General features: G+C 40.3%; 3 protein-coding genes across 3 annotated transcripts; 1 reads left to right on the top strand and 2 right to left on the bottom strand.

Annotated features, from left to right (window-relative positions):
- Window positions 1-1,542: 1,542 nt before the first annotated feature.
- On the top strand, window positions 1,543-3,832 carry LOC111583428 (uncharacterized). Its single transcript, XM_023292522.3, has 6 exons — window positions 1,543-1,681; window positions 1,777-2,088; window positions 2,778-2,904; window positions 3,006-3,124; window positions 3,254-3,300; window positions 3,407-3,832. Exons 1-6 carry the CDS (start codon window positions 1,648-1,650, stop codon window positions 3,560-3,562), a joined length of 795 nt encoding a protein of 264 aa, XP_023148290.1. The 5' UTR covers window positions 1,543-1,647; the 3' UTR covers window positions 3,563-3,832.
- Window positions 3,833-4,263: 431 nt separating this feature from the next.
- On the bottom strand, window positions 4,264-7,075 carry LOC111583420 (pepsin A-like). The gene is made up of 9 exons (XM_023292508.3): window positions 6,931-7,075; window positions 6,509-6,650; window positions 6,303-6,420; window positions 5,663-5,781; window positions 5,362-5,558; window positions 5,156-5,272; window positions 4,890-5,034; window positions 4,580-4,678; window positions 4,264-4,490 (listed from the first exon to the last, which is right to left on the bottom strand). The coding sequence occupies exons 1-9, from the start codon at window positions 6,984-6,986 to the stop codon at window positions 4,353-4,355; spliced, it is 1,131 nt and encodes a 376-aa protein (XP_023148276.1). The 5' UTR covers window positions 6,987-7,075; the 3' UTR covers window positions 4,264-4,352.
- A 2,470-nt stretch (window positions 7,076-9,545) lies between these two features.
- prok1 (prokineticin 1) lies at window positions 9,546-12,137 on the bottom strand. The gene is made up of 3 exons (XM_023292521.3): window positions 11,915-12,137; window positions 10,384-10,509; window positions 9,546-10,006 (listed from the first exon to the last, which is right to left on the bottom strand). The coding sequence occupies exons 1-3, from the start codon at window positions 11,987-11,989 to the stop codon at window positions 9,887-9,889; spliced, it is 321 nt and encodes a 106-aa protein (XP_023148289.1). The 5' UTR covers window positions 11,990-12,137; the 3' UTR covers window positions 9,546-9,886.
- Between the last annotated feature and the right edge of the window lie 1,666 nt (window positions 12,138-13,803).

The raw sequence follows: 13,803 nt of genomic DNA, 5'->3' as shown, positions 1-13,803 counted from the left end.
AGCCGTTCATTACGTCAAAAAAAACCAAGCCCAACATGGTTCTACCAAACTGCTAGCTGGTCAGGAAACGTCTTTCTACCCACCAGCTGACTGTCACTCATCCGTTTCTGTGTCAAGAATCATCCTCAGACCTCCAGGAACCTTAAAAATGAGCGGGCACTGAGGAGAAATGTGATTTGATCGGCAAGGACAGTTGGAAAGTGACTTCTTGAAGCCGGTCTGAAGTCACACAGGACAGGAAGAAGCCCTTCATCAAGGAAAGGCAGACAAAAGTTGGTTACTCTTTGCTGGGATCACAAGGATTGGACTGTTGATGATTGGACTGAGGTTCTCTTCAGGGATGGATCCAGTTTTCAGTTGATGTCCACTCCAGCCAACTTACTGGTTAGGAGGAAGCCTGTCTGCCCCTACAGTAAAACATGGGGGTGGATCAGTGACCATCTGGGGTAGTTTCAGTCTGGGTGGAACAGGGCAAATGAACCAGGTCATGTTTGGGGCTACTCTTGATAACAGTCTTCTTCCATCAGCTGGAAAACTCTTTCCTGCCTCCAATGACTGGATTTTCCAACAAGACAAGGTCAGTTAAAGCCTGGATAGAGAACCAGAACATTAGAACCATGCCTTGGCTGCTCAATCACCAGATCTAAATCCAACTGAAAACCTGTGGAAAATCATCAAACGCAAAATGGAGAACCGCAAGCCCCAAAACAAAGCTAATTAATCTGAATTAGTGCAACAGGAATGGGCTGCTGTGACAGCAGAACAATGTCAGAAGCTGGTGGAGAGCAGCCAAGACGCATGACTGCAGTCATCAGAAACAATGGTTATGCAATCAAAAACTAACTCCTGTGTGGATCATGTGACTAAAACTGACAGAAAAGAAAACATGGAATGTCTAAAAGCTGTTTTTGGCAGAACAATGCCATAGCTGTTGATGTAGGAACTTCAGTGATTTTGGTTATTATCAAGAAAACCATGGAAAATGTCTGATATCAGCTCTTAAATTAAACTCTTATGAGCTATTTTTTGTATCATTGTGTTAGTCCAAATAAATGTACCTTTAGTTGTACCAGGCATTAAAATGAACAAGAAATTGAAGAAAACAATGGTGGTCTAATAATTTTTTCCATGACCATAAATGAGTTGATGCAACCCTGGAGTCATTTTGATGATGTATAATGTTGTGTTACATTGCATTATAATGTGATAATGGAAATCCCAGAGGGTGGCAACGTTCTTGTGACAGGAAGTTGATGCAATGACAAGAATAAATGTACGGTGTAATGAATCCACAACACAACCACACGCACAATTGTAAAAATTAATGAAATTCAGTCAGCTTGTTTATGAGCGTGTTGGGATCATAATTTTCAGCAGAGCTGTTTTATTTTACCATATTGAACAGGTTTTGCTCGTCTTTTGTACGTCCCTCTGCATCTCTATTATGGGAACAGTGAACATGTTTGTTCAAGATACTAAAAATGGAATATAGAAGTGTGCTGCAACAGTTCTAAAAGGGCCGACGGCCTCGTGAGCAACATGTCTTTCTCTGTCCTCTAGCTGACACATGGACAACTTCCTCATGGAGCTTTCAGTCCTGAAACACTGCAATAACACTGTTTAGATCCAGTGAACGACACAGTCAAGATGAAGTTTTCTTTTATCTTTATACTTTTATTAGGTAAGATGAGAAAACTAATGTCACATTTTGCAATTTTCTGCGCTCTAGTGTCCGTAAGGGCACAATAATTAGCTAAAAATATGTTTTCTTTCCAGATATCCCTCTTCTGAAAGGGCAGCAGAGGATCGAGGAGTTTGAACAGATTTTGCTCAGGCTCTCCTTCCCTTCATTTTACAACAGCTACAGCAAGTCCTGCTGCAAACTGTACCCGGGAGGATGTTACAAGCTGCTGGACAGCGCAGGATACACCTGCGAGTTACTGAAAGGAAGAGTTACCAAAACTGAGATGGACGGCTGGATTGAATTTAAAATATCGAATGTGCGATTTGGGGATGGAGGCTTTTACAGATGTGGGGTGCTGGGAACCCAAAACCACATCTACAGAGACTACTATGTGGAGGTGTTTGGTAAGTATTTTATAATTTTCATGGATATGATGTGTTATAAATGTGTGTCAGATGTATTTATAAGAGTATTTAATAAATCTGCACCCCTAGTATTATTACTTCATAGTAGGGATGTCAGCCCACTGATATTATCAGGCCAATATTGGCATAGAAATGTAATATTGATCAATATCGTTATTGGGGTTTTCTTGCCGATCACGAAAACCAATAAAATAATGCTTGGATTTTGACTGCATTTATCAGCTCATAGAGGGATGGAGTGAGATTGTGAACTGTTGTTCGAGACAATTAAAGAGAAATAAATATGTCATAAATATAGCATTTTTCCATAACTTAAGCTGAAGTAGTTTTCTTATTTTGCACAGACAATGTTTACATTTGGAAAGTCTAGTTGCATTTGAGAATGCATCCAATGGGGCATCACACTAAAATTAGGCATGATGTGTTAATTCCACGACAGGAGATATGTGATGTTACCTAAAATTAGTTAAATAGCCCACATATATTGGTGTCGGTTGATATCGGAAGTGAAAATTGAGAGTTGGACAATATCGGCATATCGGTTATTGGCAAAAAAGCAAATATCGGACATCCCTACTTAATAGTTATACTTCTATATTTCAGTGTATATAAGCATGGTTTTGTTTTTAGGAACTCAGGCGTCTTATTTGATTTTCTTGCAATTGCAGAAGCTTCACATCATCACAGCCAGTCTCAGCCTCCAGTGACAGCAACCATCAAAGCCCCCAACGCCTCCACAACACTCCCAGACTCCACTGGGGCTGCCCTGGCTCAGGACCACAGTGACATCAGCGGGTATTCACACTGCAGATTTCTACTTTTTTTGTTGCACACTGGTCAAAATGAAGCTGAAATTAATGGTTAATCTGAACCTTTCCTTCCCATCGTCTTTCCAGAGTTCCCTGGAGTTTTGGTCTGCCTCTAGCTATCATCGTGTCTATAGCAGTGATGATCTTTATCACTTCAGTTATTGGGGTTTTTTGCTGCAGAGTCAAGGCGAAATATAAACAGTCGGGTAAGCAGTTTTCTGCAACTCATTATTGCAAAAATGTGATTGTCTGCCAGGGTTTCTGACAAAAATACACTCTTCCTTTTTCTTTGTCTTTTTTAGAATAGTTAACCAATGTGATGTTTTTCTTTGCAGACAAATATGGGGAAACTCGGTGTGAGTCAGTGAAACCAGAAGCCCCGGTAGGCGCTAAAACAGGACACATGTAGACTCCGTGACTCATTGTCAGGTTAAATATGAGACGCGTTTGTGCTTCAGACTTGTGTTGACAAAGTTTGTCTCCTCTAGGAAATGAGCGGCATCGTCTACACAACCGTGGACTTCAGAGCGCACCAGAAACCTGATGAAGTGTATGCAAACCTGAGCGTCCACAAAACACGAGCAGAGGCCCCCAACTCAGAGCATGCTGGCATGGTGGAGTACTCCACACTAGCAATCAGATAGTCAATTTCAGATTTGAATATACTTTTTGATTTGTCTTTTTAAAGGGTTTTTAACTGTCAGTTTACTTTGCAGAGTTTCTAACATACAGCATTTACCGATGCAACAAAAAGATGCAGTTGGTTGCCTTATGGAAATGCAGGATCCATCATATACTGGCTTCAACTGTACTGATTCATTTTTTGTTTGTTTGTGTTCCAATCTTTATGGAAGTTTGTGAAAATTATTGTTGACATGAAAAATCAAATCATAATGGCATTAAAGGAATAGTGAAACTAATGGATTTGTGTTTTCTCTGGATTTTTAACACTCGTGTCCGCAGGCTGAGACAGCAGCAGAGTTGTCAGATCATGTCATCAGGTTATCGTTTGTTATATCAGCCTTCGTCCTTATCAGTTTCTTTTCGATTACAACGACAGCAGCAGCCTGCACCTCGGCTATTCTGAGAGCCGCTTGATACTTTGTTCTTGGCCGGTTCTTCCTTTGCACAAAAAAAGCTGGTGATTTCCATTTTTTGTATCCTTTGTTAAAGGTCAAGTTTATCTTAAGAGCGGATGAACGAATGAATGAATGGACTGGACTGATTCTTTTTTCCTGTGACATTTCAGCACAACACAAAGTTCTTTCTGTACTGATGTAGGATAGTGGTTGATAGGCACTAAAGTCAAACTGTCACACACACACAAATGCACAGAAGGCTCGTATTTGCTTCAATATGTTTAATGCAAAGGCAGCTACATGTTTAAACCTCTGTATTCCACAACCTCCCTCTAGAGGGAAATACACACTCATATTACACAGACTTGGCCAGACCAATGTACTGAGCCTGGGGTTCAAAGATGGCATAGTACTCCCTGATGAAGACATCACCCAGGATCCATAGATCGGAGAAACCACCCTGGCCAAAGCCAGTGCTGCAACCGTAGGAGCTCTGTGTGTAGAGAAGAGACAAAAAGGTTTATTCCCTCAGATTATCAGGAGCAAATTTCATTTTCTGGTGCCAGCAATAGTCTGACTGACCTGAGAGACGTAGGCAGATGCAGGGACGGGGAAGGCGTTTCCATTGAGATTGAAGGTGACAGAAGGCATGCTCCCAATGTTCTGGCAGCTCACGGTGCTCTGTTAGGAGAACAAAGTTGAAGACCATGTAGTGACAGAAGTTGTGTTTATTGGTATTTTAAAGGTTTCCAGCTGAAGCAGCTAACCAAGTCCTATTTAATCATTTTTATTTGAGAGTTTTGACGTCAGAGCATTAAATGTCAGTTTACTCTGGGTTCAGAAAAGAGGGAAAATGTACGTCAAACTGTTATGGCACCATAGTATGACTCACATCTCCGTACTGGTCGGTTGAGGCTCCAATCCAGGAATTAATGTTGCTGATGGCATTGGATGGGCCAACGATCACAGAGGTACCAGTGTCGATGATGGCCTGGCAGCCGCCAGAGCAAGCCACGGTCTGTCCGTTGATGGTAACACTAAGAGGAGGAGCAGCAGGACATGGATTACAGTCAAAACAAGAGGCTTAAGGCAGCTCATGTTGGTTCACGATAAGATTGCCAGCACTTTTGCTCTATGTTTGGATGCGTTTCTTTGTACCTGTCCATGCTGATCTGATAGTAGGTGGCAGAGGACAGAGGGATCCAGGTGATCTGTCCAGTGTAGTGGCTGTTGTCAACACCACCAAAGACCACCTCGCTGCCCTGGGCCTCGTTGCTAAGAGAAACAAAACCAAACATATGTAAACCGAGAGAGAAAACAGTACACAGACTCCCAACCAACAGATTTCCATCTTGTTTCAGTACCCGCTCAAGTAGACGGAGAACATGGGCTGAGACACCAGTCCCTGCTTGATCATGTTGTCAAAGACTGGCACGACATTGTCAGAAGCAATGGACTGGAAGGCCAATCCCAGGATGCCATCAGCCTGCATGCTGGCCATGAAAGGAGCCTCTGACTGGCTCAGTCCAAACACCTGGTTGGCCACAGAGATGCCACCCACCTGGACACATGAGACAGCTGTCAGTCACAGTTCAACAGACCACAGAGACACGCCCGTTTGAAGTCTAAATAGACTATCCATTTTGTTCCAGAGGTTAGGATTACCTCAACAGTGTCGCTGCCCAGATATCCAGTCATGCTGCCAGTGCCATACTGGATGGACAGAGACCGGCCGTTCCACTGGAAGGAGGAGGACTGCTGAGGGTTGAATTTGTTGTGGCTCTCTGTAGACAAACGGTATCTGAACTTTATGACAATGTCAAGCAACTTGGAACTCCCTCTAATCAGGCACCAACTGCATTCAGCCTCCTACCGCTGAAACTTAACAAACTTTTAATAAACAAGTGTTTTAATCTTCTTTTCGAAAAATTATCACTACAACAAACTATAGGAAAGTGTAAGAGCAAAATGAACCATTAGAGAAAATTTAAAAGTAGTAACAAAGCTGCAAGTGGTATTACTGGAAAATAACTTGTGTCTGTGCTTTATTGGTGGGGAATTATTACTAAATTAATTCTAAAGTTTGACACGTTCTAATAACCTATGAACTATATATACATGATAATTGAAAATTTTCTACAAAATAACAAGTTACAATAGTTGCCAAATAAACATTGTGCAGAAAAATGAAGAACAAGGCAGCATATAATAGAAAAGGAGCTTTGATGTGAACTTAATTTGTACTTCATCACACTTTGCACAGCAGTGTAAAACAAAACTTTCAAAGTGTATAAGTGACACTCACGGCAGGCCTCGTCATTGCAGTAGACTGACGGAACCCACAGGTTGGAGGAACCGCTGTCAAAGATGACAGTGAAGGACTGAGGAGGGGTGCCAATGGAGATCACACCATAGTAGGACAACTACAGGGGACACAAGATAAACAGTAACCTTATTTATATATAGCAACAGCAAACAACAGTCCGAAGCTTTGTGCTGGTGTGGACGTACGTCAGCATCGTTGGTCATGGACTCAGTACCGGTCTGGAGGAACTTGACCATCGGGCTGTACGGGTGCTTCTTCCTGTACTCCTCCCAGAGGCCTTTCTCCTTCAGGGTTTGCCTGGCGGTCTTACCCTTGATGAGGGGCATCCTACACAATGTAAAGAGAGCAAAAAATCAGAAAAAAAAATATGCACACGTGTCCTGGATTTTACAGCTACAGAAAAGTTAGCTCTACTTTCAACTTTGTTTAAAAGGTGTGACAATTCAAAGTAAGACAGAACAAGATGGCCTTCAGATTTCCCCCTCAGGAACCCCCGACATGGTGAGACCGTCTCCCACAGTTCAGCCAAGTCAAGCTTAAAATGTCAAAGGAAAAATGAAAGTAAAGAAACAGGTTTCTTTTGTTAAACCAACCAGGTCAGACTTACTTATGGAGGCACTCGGAGAAAGCCACGAGGGCTGCGAGGACGATGAGCAACTTCATGTTGATGTCTTTGCTGTTGGACTCAGTTGAGTGAAGTTCCAGCAGCAGAGTCCAGTCCTTATATACTGTAAACCAAGGTCGAGTCGCCAAAATGCCCTTCTACGTACCGTGATATCAAGTATCAGCTGAAGATAAGAAATGAGTGATATGGTGACAAATGGGTTCATATCAGTGAGCAAATATTACAATAAACTTGTTAACACACAATTGTGAAATTATTCCGTAGCAGTCATTCCCCTCAAAGAAAACTGACTTGAATTTTATGTGACTATATAGAATGTCGTTCCTTAAAATAGTGTTAAAATAATATTAATTAGGAGAAATTAGGCTGGATATAATTTAACCATGACTTACTGAAATGTTTTTCTACTACTGAAGTGAAATCCTGCTGTTGCAGTGCTCTCAGTCAGCTTAACCCTCATCAGTACACGGCAAAACCTATTAATCTGTACGCTTGGGGTCCAGCTGGACACCAGTAGAATTTCATCTGTTTCACATTTCTGTACCTGTCCATATCCTCTGAATATATATTTTCCTAAAATGTGTGTGGTCTATAGATACAAATATGAAAAAGACGTTGAAATTACTATTGATGATTACTGACGTGTATTGCTTTCAGTATCAGTGTAAGAACTCCTGAATTGAACTGAAACACAGTGCGACTGAAGCAGTCATCACAAGAGCAACATGACACAAACATACATGAAAAAAGATGCACAGTCTGGCTGGGGTCTGGCTGGAGTACACATGGACACCAAACAGTTGGACCCCAGGTGTACTGATGAGTTAAGCAACATGAATACTTCTAATTCGTAATCCCAGATGACAGATTTTATGATCTAAAACAGTTTATTTTCATAAACTGTAAGTTTTAAATAGTAGTTAGACTTCACCAACACTTCACATGTTGATATGCAGATCAGGTGATACAAAGACTTTCCACAGACATTTCTAAAGGCGTGGGCTGAGGTGACTTGGGCAGGGTTATCTGATAGCAATAATACACAAAACAAAGGTACAGTGACATGAGGTGTGAGCAAAGAATAACAAAACAGTGACTCAGTGACTTTGCAGACGCTTACTCAAAATCCAGCGTAAACTTTAGTTTGACTTTGATTGCAACGTTCATTTCATGTTATGTTGACATAATTAATCTTACATGTTTAAGTAACTATAGTCCAAGCACAGTGGTGGGAAAAGCATTGTTACGTTATTGCAATACACAATGGAAACATACTCAAATATAAATCCTGTATTCAAAATGCAACCTCATCGGCAGGAAAATGGTTGCTATCAGTTATTATGTTAACCATTTCAAAACTCTATCAAGCAAGACTACAGAATAAATGGATTTAAGATTCTGTTCTTGATTTTACACGGAACAAATGAAGAAAAACTAATATGATGTCCTATTAAAGCTCTAGCTGCAGAATTTTGAATCAGCTGCAGGCTTTTTAGAGAGTTATTGGGACATTCTGGTAGTAAGGAATTATAACAGTCCAGTCTAGAAATAAAAAAAAAAAAAAATCCTACACTGGTTTTACAGCATCACCTTGAGACAGGATGTCCTGATTTTGTCAGTGTTGCCCAGGTGACAAAAAGGATGTTCTAGAGATCTGTTTTATGTCTCAGTTAAAGGTTCCTTACAGCGCTGAAGGTCAAAATAATGTCATCCAGAGTGACCATATGGTTAATTAAAATTAATGTCTTTTAGACTTCAGTTTTGTCTAAATTGAGTACCTCCTCTTTATTATTCATGACATTCTCATTTTTTCAGATTTTCTATAGCTTTTTAAAAAATTGTTCTTATAATTATCACTTATTTTTATTGCACTGCCTTGAGAACAGTCACTTTTATTTCTCTGCACAGACTGTATGAACGTCTCACAAATAAAAGCTCTTGAATCTTCCAAGAAGACTGCAGGTAATCCAGATCTTTATGTTCTTAAAACATGATTTAAGTTGAGTAATTGATTTAATCCATCTGGCTTCATAGATAAATATAGCTGTCATCTGCATATTAGCAAAAGTTCATGCAGCGTTTCTAGTAATAAAACCACTTCTAATATCAAAACAATTGCTATTATCAATAGTAATAATAATAATATAAGCATGTGATTCATATTCCCTTATAATTTCCTTCTATAAGAGAGACGAAAAAGGTTTTGGTGTCATAAAAAAGATCCCAAAACAGGACAAAAAACCATTCAACCTTTATCACACGTCTTTTCAGATGAATGACATTTTCTCTCTAACAACTGCAACGTGATGTCACATTGCTGTTTCATTCAGTTTTTTTTAATATGTTAAAGCTCCTTGGACTTTTTATGCTAAACCACTTTTGTCTGCTTTTCAAAAAGCTAAACAAAAAAACTGTTAAAAATGTTCCCCTGAATTTACCTTTGACTGGCACCTACACAAATCAGATACGTTGCACAAGGTCGGAGTTTAACTCTTGATTTGTGACCTTCATCATAATCACACTGCGATTAAAGCCACTTTATGTCACAGACAAATTAAACATGGAAAAACCTCCACAGAGCACGAACCAGACGATAGTGTTGTTATATTTTTATTGACAGTAACACTCGTACATTTTCTCTTGATAAATTAACATAAAATTAGCATGAAAAAAAAAACGCAGATGTTTTAATGGTTCACAAATAACTTCCTGGGTAACATCGGCTTTAATTATTATAAAGTGTCTCACGTCTATAGAGGCTCTTGCTAATAAGTTTAATTGTCTTAACATCTCTTTTCATTTGATTGTTGAGTGCATCAGTAAAATCCCAACTTCATATTTCAACACAAAGCGAACAAACGTAGAACACAGTCAGTGAAGGTGATTCTGATCCGGTTCAAGTTGTCCTCTGAAATTCTGTTTTCATCTCAATGTTTGGTTAAAAGTCCATGTTTTTGAAGTCGTCAGTACATCTGTACTTGCTGTCGGCGTACCTGGTGCAGACCAAGTGGGGGAGACAAGGGCAGGTGTGGTGTTGTCTTTTCCCTGCATAGGGCACCTGGACGAGTGAGACAGGAGGAAATGAGTGTGGGAGGATAATCTGACAGTTTAAATCCTTCATCAGCTGACACCTAGAGCTGCAAGATATAAAAAAAAAAATCCTTTAAAAGTGTGAATTTCAGTGATGGATGTGGTGTTAGCTGAACTAATTGTTGCCTCGTCCAGATAATCAAAGAGATGAACGACTCTGATTCCCTGTCGAGAAGATCAATAGTCTCTGCACTTATCAGCAGCTTTTCTAAAGCTTCAGCCGATCTGCCAGCACTTGATGCAATCTGGATTTTTCAAAACAAGAGTGGGAAGGAAGGGAAAAGGCATTCGACTGCGTGTGTTTGTGACGCAGGAAGATTATCGACTTCATTTTTTTCTGCCCACCTTGTGGCTGAAGGGGTGGCATTCATCCCCTTCCACTCCTCTGGGGACGCACATCCTCAGACCCCTCAGCCACAGACTGACAGCACAGCAGAGACCGAAGCCACACTGCACATCTCTCTCACAGGCCTGCAGGGCAGATGGACAGACGAGACGGTGGAGGTACAGACAGGAAGGAATAAAAGGACCAGAGAGACACAGAACGTTTTTTTAATGCCAGTCAGTCAATTTTATTTTTGTTCATGTTGATAGAGCTAGACTATCAGGCTTCAAACCGTTGCATTTTTACTTGTTGCGACAGAGATACCTTCTCATGTTTGTACACTTAAAGCCAATTCATCCTTTGCCTGTCATCTCCCTAATCCATTTACAAATGAATATCAGTCAGAGGACTGAGATAATTTCCTCTGGTTTTTCCAGCGGAGGAGGATGTGGACTCTTGATTGTAATTTGTAATCATATATAATATAATATATATGTGTATATACATACACACACAGACACACACACACACACACACACATATATATATATATATATATGATCAAGAGCAAATAATTTGGGTAATCCACCCATTGTTTATTTATCTATCAAACTTGTCCAACAGTTGAATTTTCTTCTTTTCTCTGTTTTATGTTGCTGCAGATTTCAAATCTTTGCATATTTAGTTTAATTTCAGACTGAACAAGGCAGTTTGAGGACATTGGCTTGGACTCAGAATACGTCTGATTAGCATCTTACAGTATTATACATGCTACAAAATGCATGGTTTAGATATTAACAACTGATAATCTTTGAAAACAAAGTGTATATAAACCTTGAAGACAAACTGATCTGCAATGATAGTTGCAACTCTAGTAAATAATTCTAGGATTCATATTTAAATCACAGTTTCTTAATATACATTATAAAAGAAGAAGAAAGAAAACAGTTACAGAATGAGTGGATAACAACAAGGGAAAATGTTATTTTAAACTTGACAGTATGTTCAAAGGAAAAATTAGAGTAATTCTGATCAAGAACTCAAAAGGACTTTACTGGACGCACATCCATATTGCACACAACATACACACTACACTCACACCACATATTGCACATGACATAAACACACATTCATACTTTGCACATTTTATAAGAACTACATAAACACTCTCTTCTTATATTATTAAACATCACAACAACAAGACTACAGTCATTTTATATTTTAATCTTCATACTCAGTTGTAAATATTGTTAGACTTTTGTCTGTATATATTGTTTATATCTATGCAGGCTCTGTGTTTTGTATGCTCTTGTCTTGTTTTTTTCTTTTTACCATTCCCTCCTCTGTGTGCTGTCACTGTATGTACAAGCAGGATCAGGTGCACAAAACATTTCACTATGCATCGTACAACTGTGTATGTGACAAATAAAATTGGATTTGATTGAATTTAACTGATAATTTAGACTGATTAGACACACCTCTGAAAAACTGGTAAACTAATAAAATATCATATTTAACATTGAGCAACTGAACCAGAAAGTTGTCACTCACCCCTGTGATGACGGCTCCTCTGGAGCAGCTCAGAGACACCAGCAGGAAGGACAGCAGCACCACCCTGAAGCTCATGACAGCAACAGGAGAAGTGGACTCTCTCAACGCCCTCAACAGTGAGCAACAGCAACCACGAAACAGACTCTCGGGCACCTCACGCTGGATCCCCGACTCTTCAGCCGGTCATGAAGGTTCCCAGAACTCCTTAGAGAGGAGCCTCAGCATCTCCCTCTCTTTATCCACATGCGACCCCCCACCCAACTCTCTCCCCTCCCTCCCCCCTCTGCTCCCTCCTCATGTCAAACATCTCCCCTCCCTGCCTGTCTGTTCTGAAGCTTCGTCATCTTACTCATCCAGATGGCAGCTGATGAAGGCTTGCTGTAGCTGTTGTGCAGCATTTGACTCCACATTTGCCTTTCCATCAGTATTCATGACTCAAGTAGTTCAAAATAACAAAAACATGATAGCAACAATATATAACAAAACACCACTGAGTTGATTTCCATAGCAATTTCATCACTTGCTGTGGAGAGCAGATCAGAAAGTGATGAAATGGATTTGAACTAAAATGAATCTGGCACTTCTTTGTGAGACACAAGGGCACAGGTGCAATGAAACCCTGAATTATTTGTCTGTCTGAAGGACCCAAGACAAAACGAATCAAAATCAAAGCTGTATAATGAGTTTACCAAAATTACCACGGGGACGGGGCATCATGTAAAGCATTTATAGGGAGGGAGATGATGTTCATTATATTATATTGAGATATGTGTGTCTTGATGCCGTGCACTGTGACAGCCGTCGTCAACTATCGCTGCGCAGCACAAATGCATCCACACTGACAAAAACCCCCCAAAATAAACTACAAATATATAAAACCAATCATCCTGACCCAGCCTATATGCTCATCATTGGCTCTGTAATATCAGCAATATTTTGTACCTTCATTGCAAATACCAACAATTTTGCACCTTTCTTGTAAATATCAGCAATTGTAGCACCTTATATCTTCAATCAGCATGATTTTCACATTTATTGCACATTCTTTGTACATATGCCAGAATAGTTGTAATGGGTCTTGATGTCCCTGAATTATAGCAGCTGTTATATCGTACATCAGGGTGCTGCGACACTGGCTCTGATCTCTATTTGGGTTCCAGCTCATTTGCAGATTTACAGCAGCTGTAAAGTGGATATTTGTTACAAATAATGGGATCTAGTATTTATGTCAGCCTCACTTTGAACAAGACTGAAGATTCCTTACACGTGCATGTATGTGTGTGTGTGTGTGTGTGTGTGTGTGTGTGTGTGTGTGTGTATGTGTGTATGTGTGTGTGTAAGCGATAAGATGTGACTCTAGTAAATAATTCTGCATTCATAAACTTGGACTGGTGTTTGCCTACGTGCATACTGGGACGGTGATGGGCAGCTGGTTGTCAGTGGAGGCGGGCGGGTTGTGATTTAAGCTGTGAGGAGAGAAATATGAGCACGAGAGGAGGAGAGGCTAAGATAGAGGAATTAGAGGGGAGGAGGGGGAGCGTACCCGTGGGTTAGTCAGCAGGACATTACCCTGCTGCTGCTCAGGTGATGGATTCCTCCAATGCAGCGGCCACATAATTACATTCAGCCATTTCTGCCCCGTCAGCAGGAGCACTGAAGCCTCACCGTTTTGGGACAGCCAGCAGAAATCATGCAAGATGGTGAGCCAAGAGGCCTCAAGCTAACTTTTGAAGAAAACACATTAACAGAATCCATCAACAAGAGGCTGCAAGAAACAAGGCTTAAGACTCACAGTATTAACACCATATTTTATGTTCAGTAAGAAAGCCATTGGTAAAGGTCACATTATCTTGCTAAATGTATTAAGCTTTTATTATGCTGAATAATGT

Source organism: Amphiprion ocellaris, chromosome 8 (genome assembly GCF_022539595.1).
Source record: "Amphiprion ocellaris isolate individual 3 ecotype Okinawa chromosome 8, ASM2253959v1, whole genome shotgun sequence".
Lineage (NCBI taxonomy): Eukaryota > Metazoa > Chordata > Actinopteri > Pomacentridae > Amphiprion > Amphiprion ocellaris.
This window is presented reverse-complemented; position numbering and strand designations above follow the sequence as displayed.

Excerpts from the sequence above, each read along its gene's own strand:
- prok1 (XM_023292521.3), bottom strand. The coding sequence starts at position 11,989 with ATGAGCTTCAGGGTGGTGCTGCTGTCCTTCCTGCTGGTGTCTCTGAGC. Across the intron at positions 10,510-11,914 it reads GAGGAGCCGTCATCACAGGG|GCCTGTGAGAGAGATGTGCA; the intron begins GTGAGTGACAAC and ends TCTGCCCTGCAG. Across the intron at positions 10,007-10,383 it reads GCCACCCCTTCAGCCACAAG|GTGCCCTATGCAGGGAAAAG; the intron begins GTGGGCAGAAAA and ends TCACTCGTCCAG.
- LOC111583420 (XM_023292508.3), bottom strand. The coding sequence starts at position 6,986 with ATGAAGTTGCTCATCGTCCTCGCAGCCCTCGTGGCTTTCTCCGAGTGC. Across the intron at positions 5,782-6,302 it reads CTGCAATGACGAGGCCTGCC|AGAGCCACAACAAATTCAAC; the intron begins GTGAGTGTCACT and ends GTTTGTCTACAG. Across the intron at positions 5,035-5,155 it reads TATCAGATCAGCATGGACAG|TGTTACCATCAACGGACAGA; the intron begins GTACAAAGAAAC and ends TCCTCCTCTTAG.
- LOC111583428 (XM_023292522.3), top strand. The coding sequence starts at position 1,648 with ATGAAGTTTTCTTTTATCTTTATACTTTTATTAG. Across the intron at positions 3,125-3,253 it reads GGCGAAATATAAACAGTCGG|ACAAATATGGGGAAACTCGG; the intron begins GTAAGCAGTTTT and ends TTTTCTTTGCAG. Across the intron at positions 3,301-3,406 it reads CAGTGAAACCAGAAGCCCCG|GAAATGAGCGGCATCGTCTA; the intron begins GTAGGCGCTAAA and ends TGTCTCCTCTAG.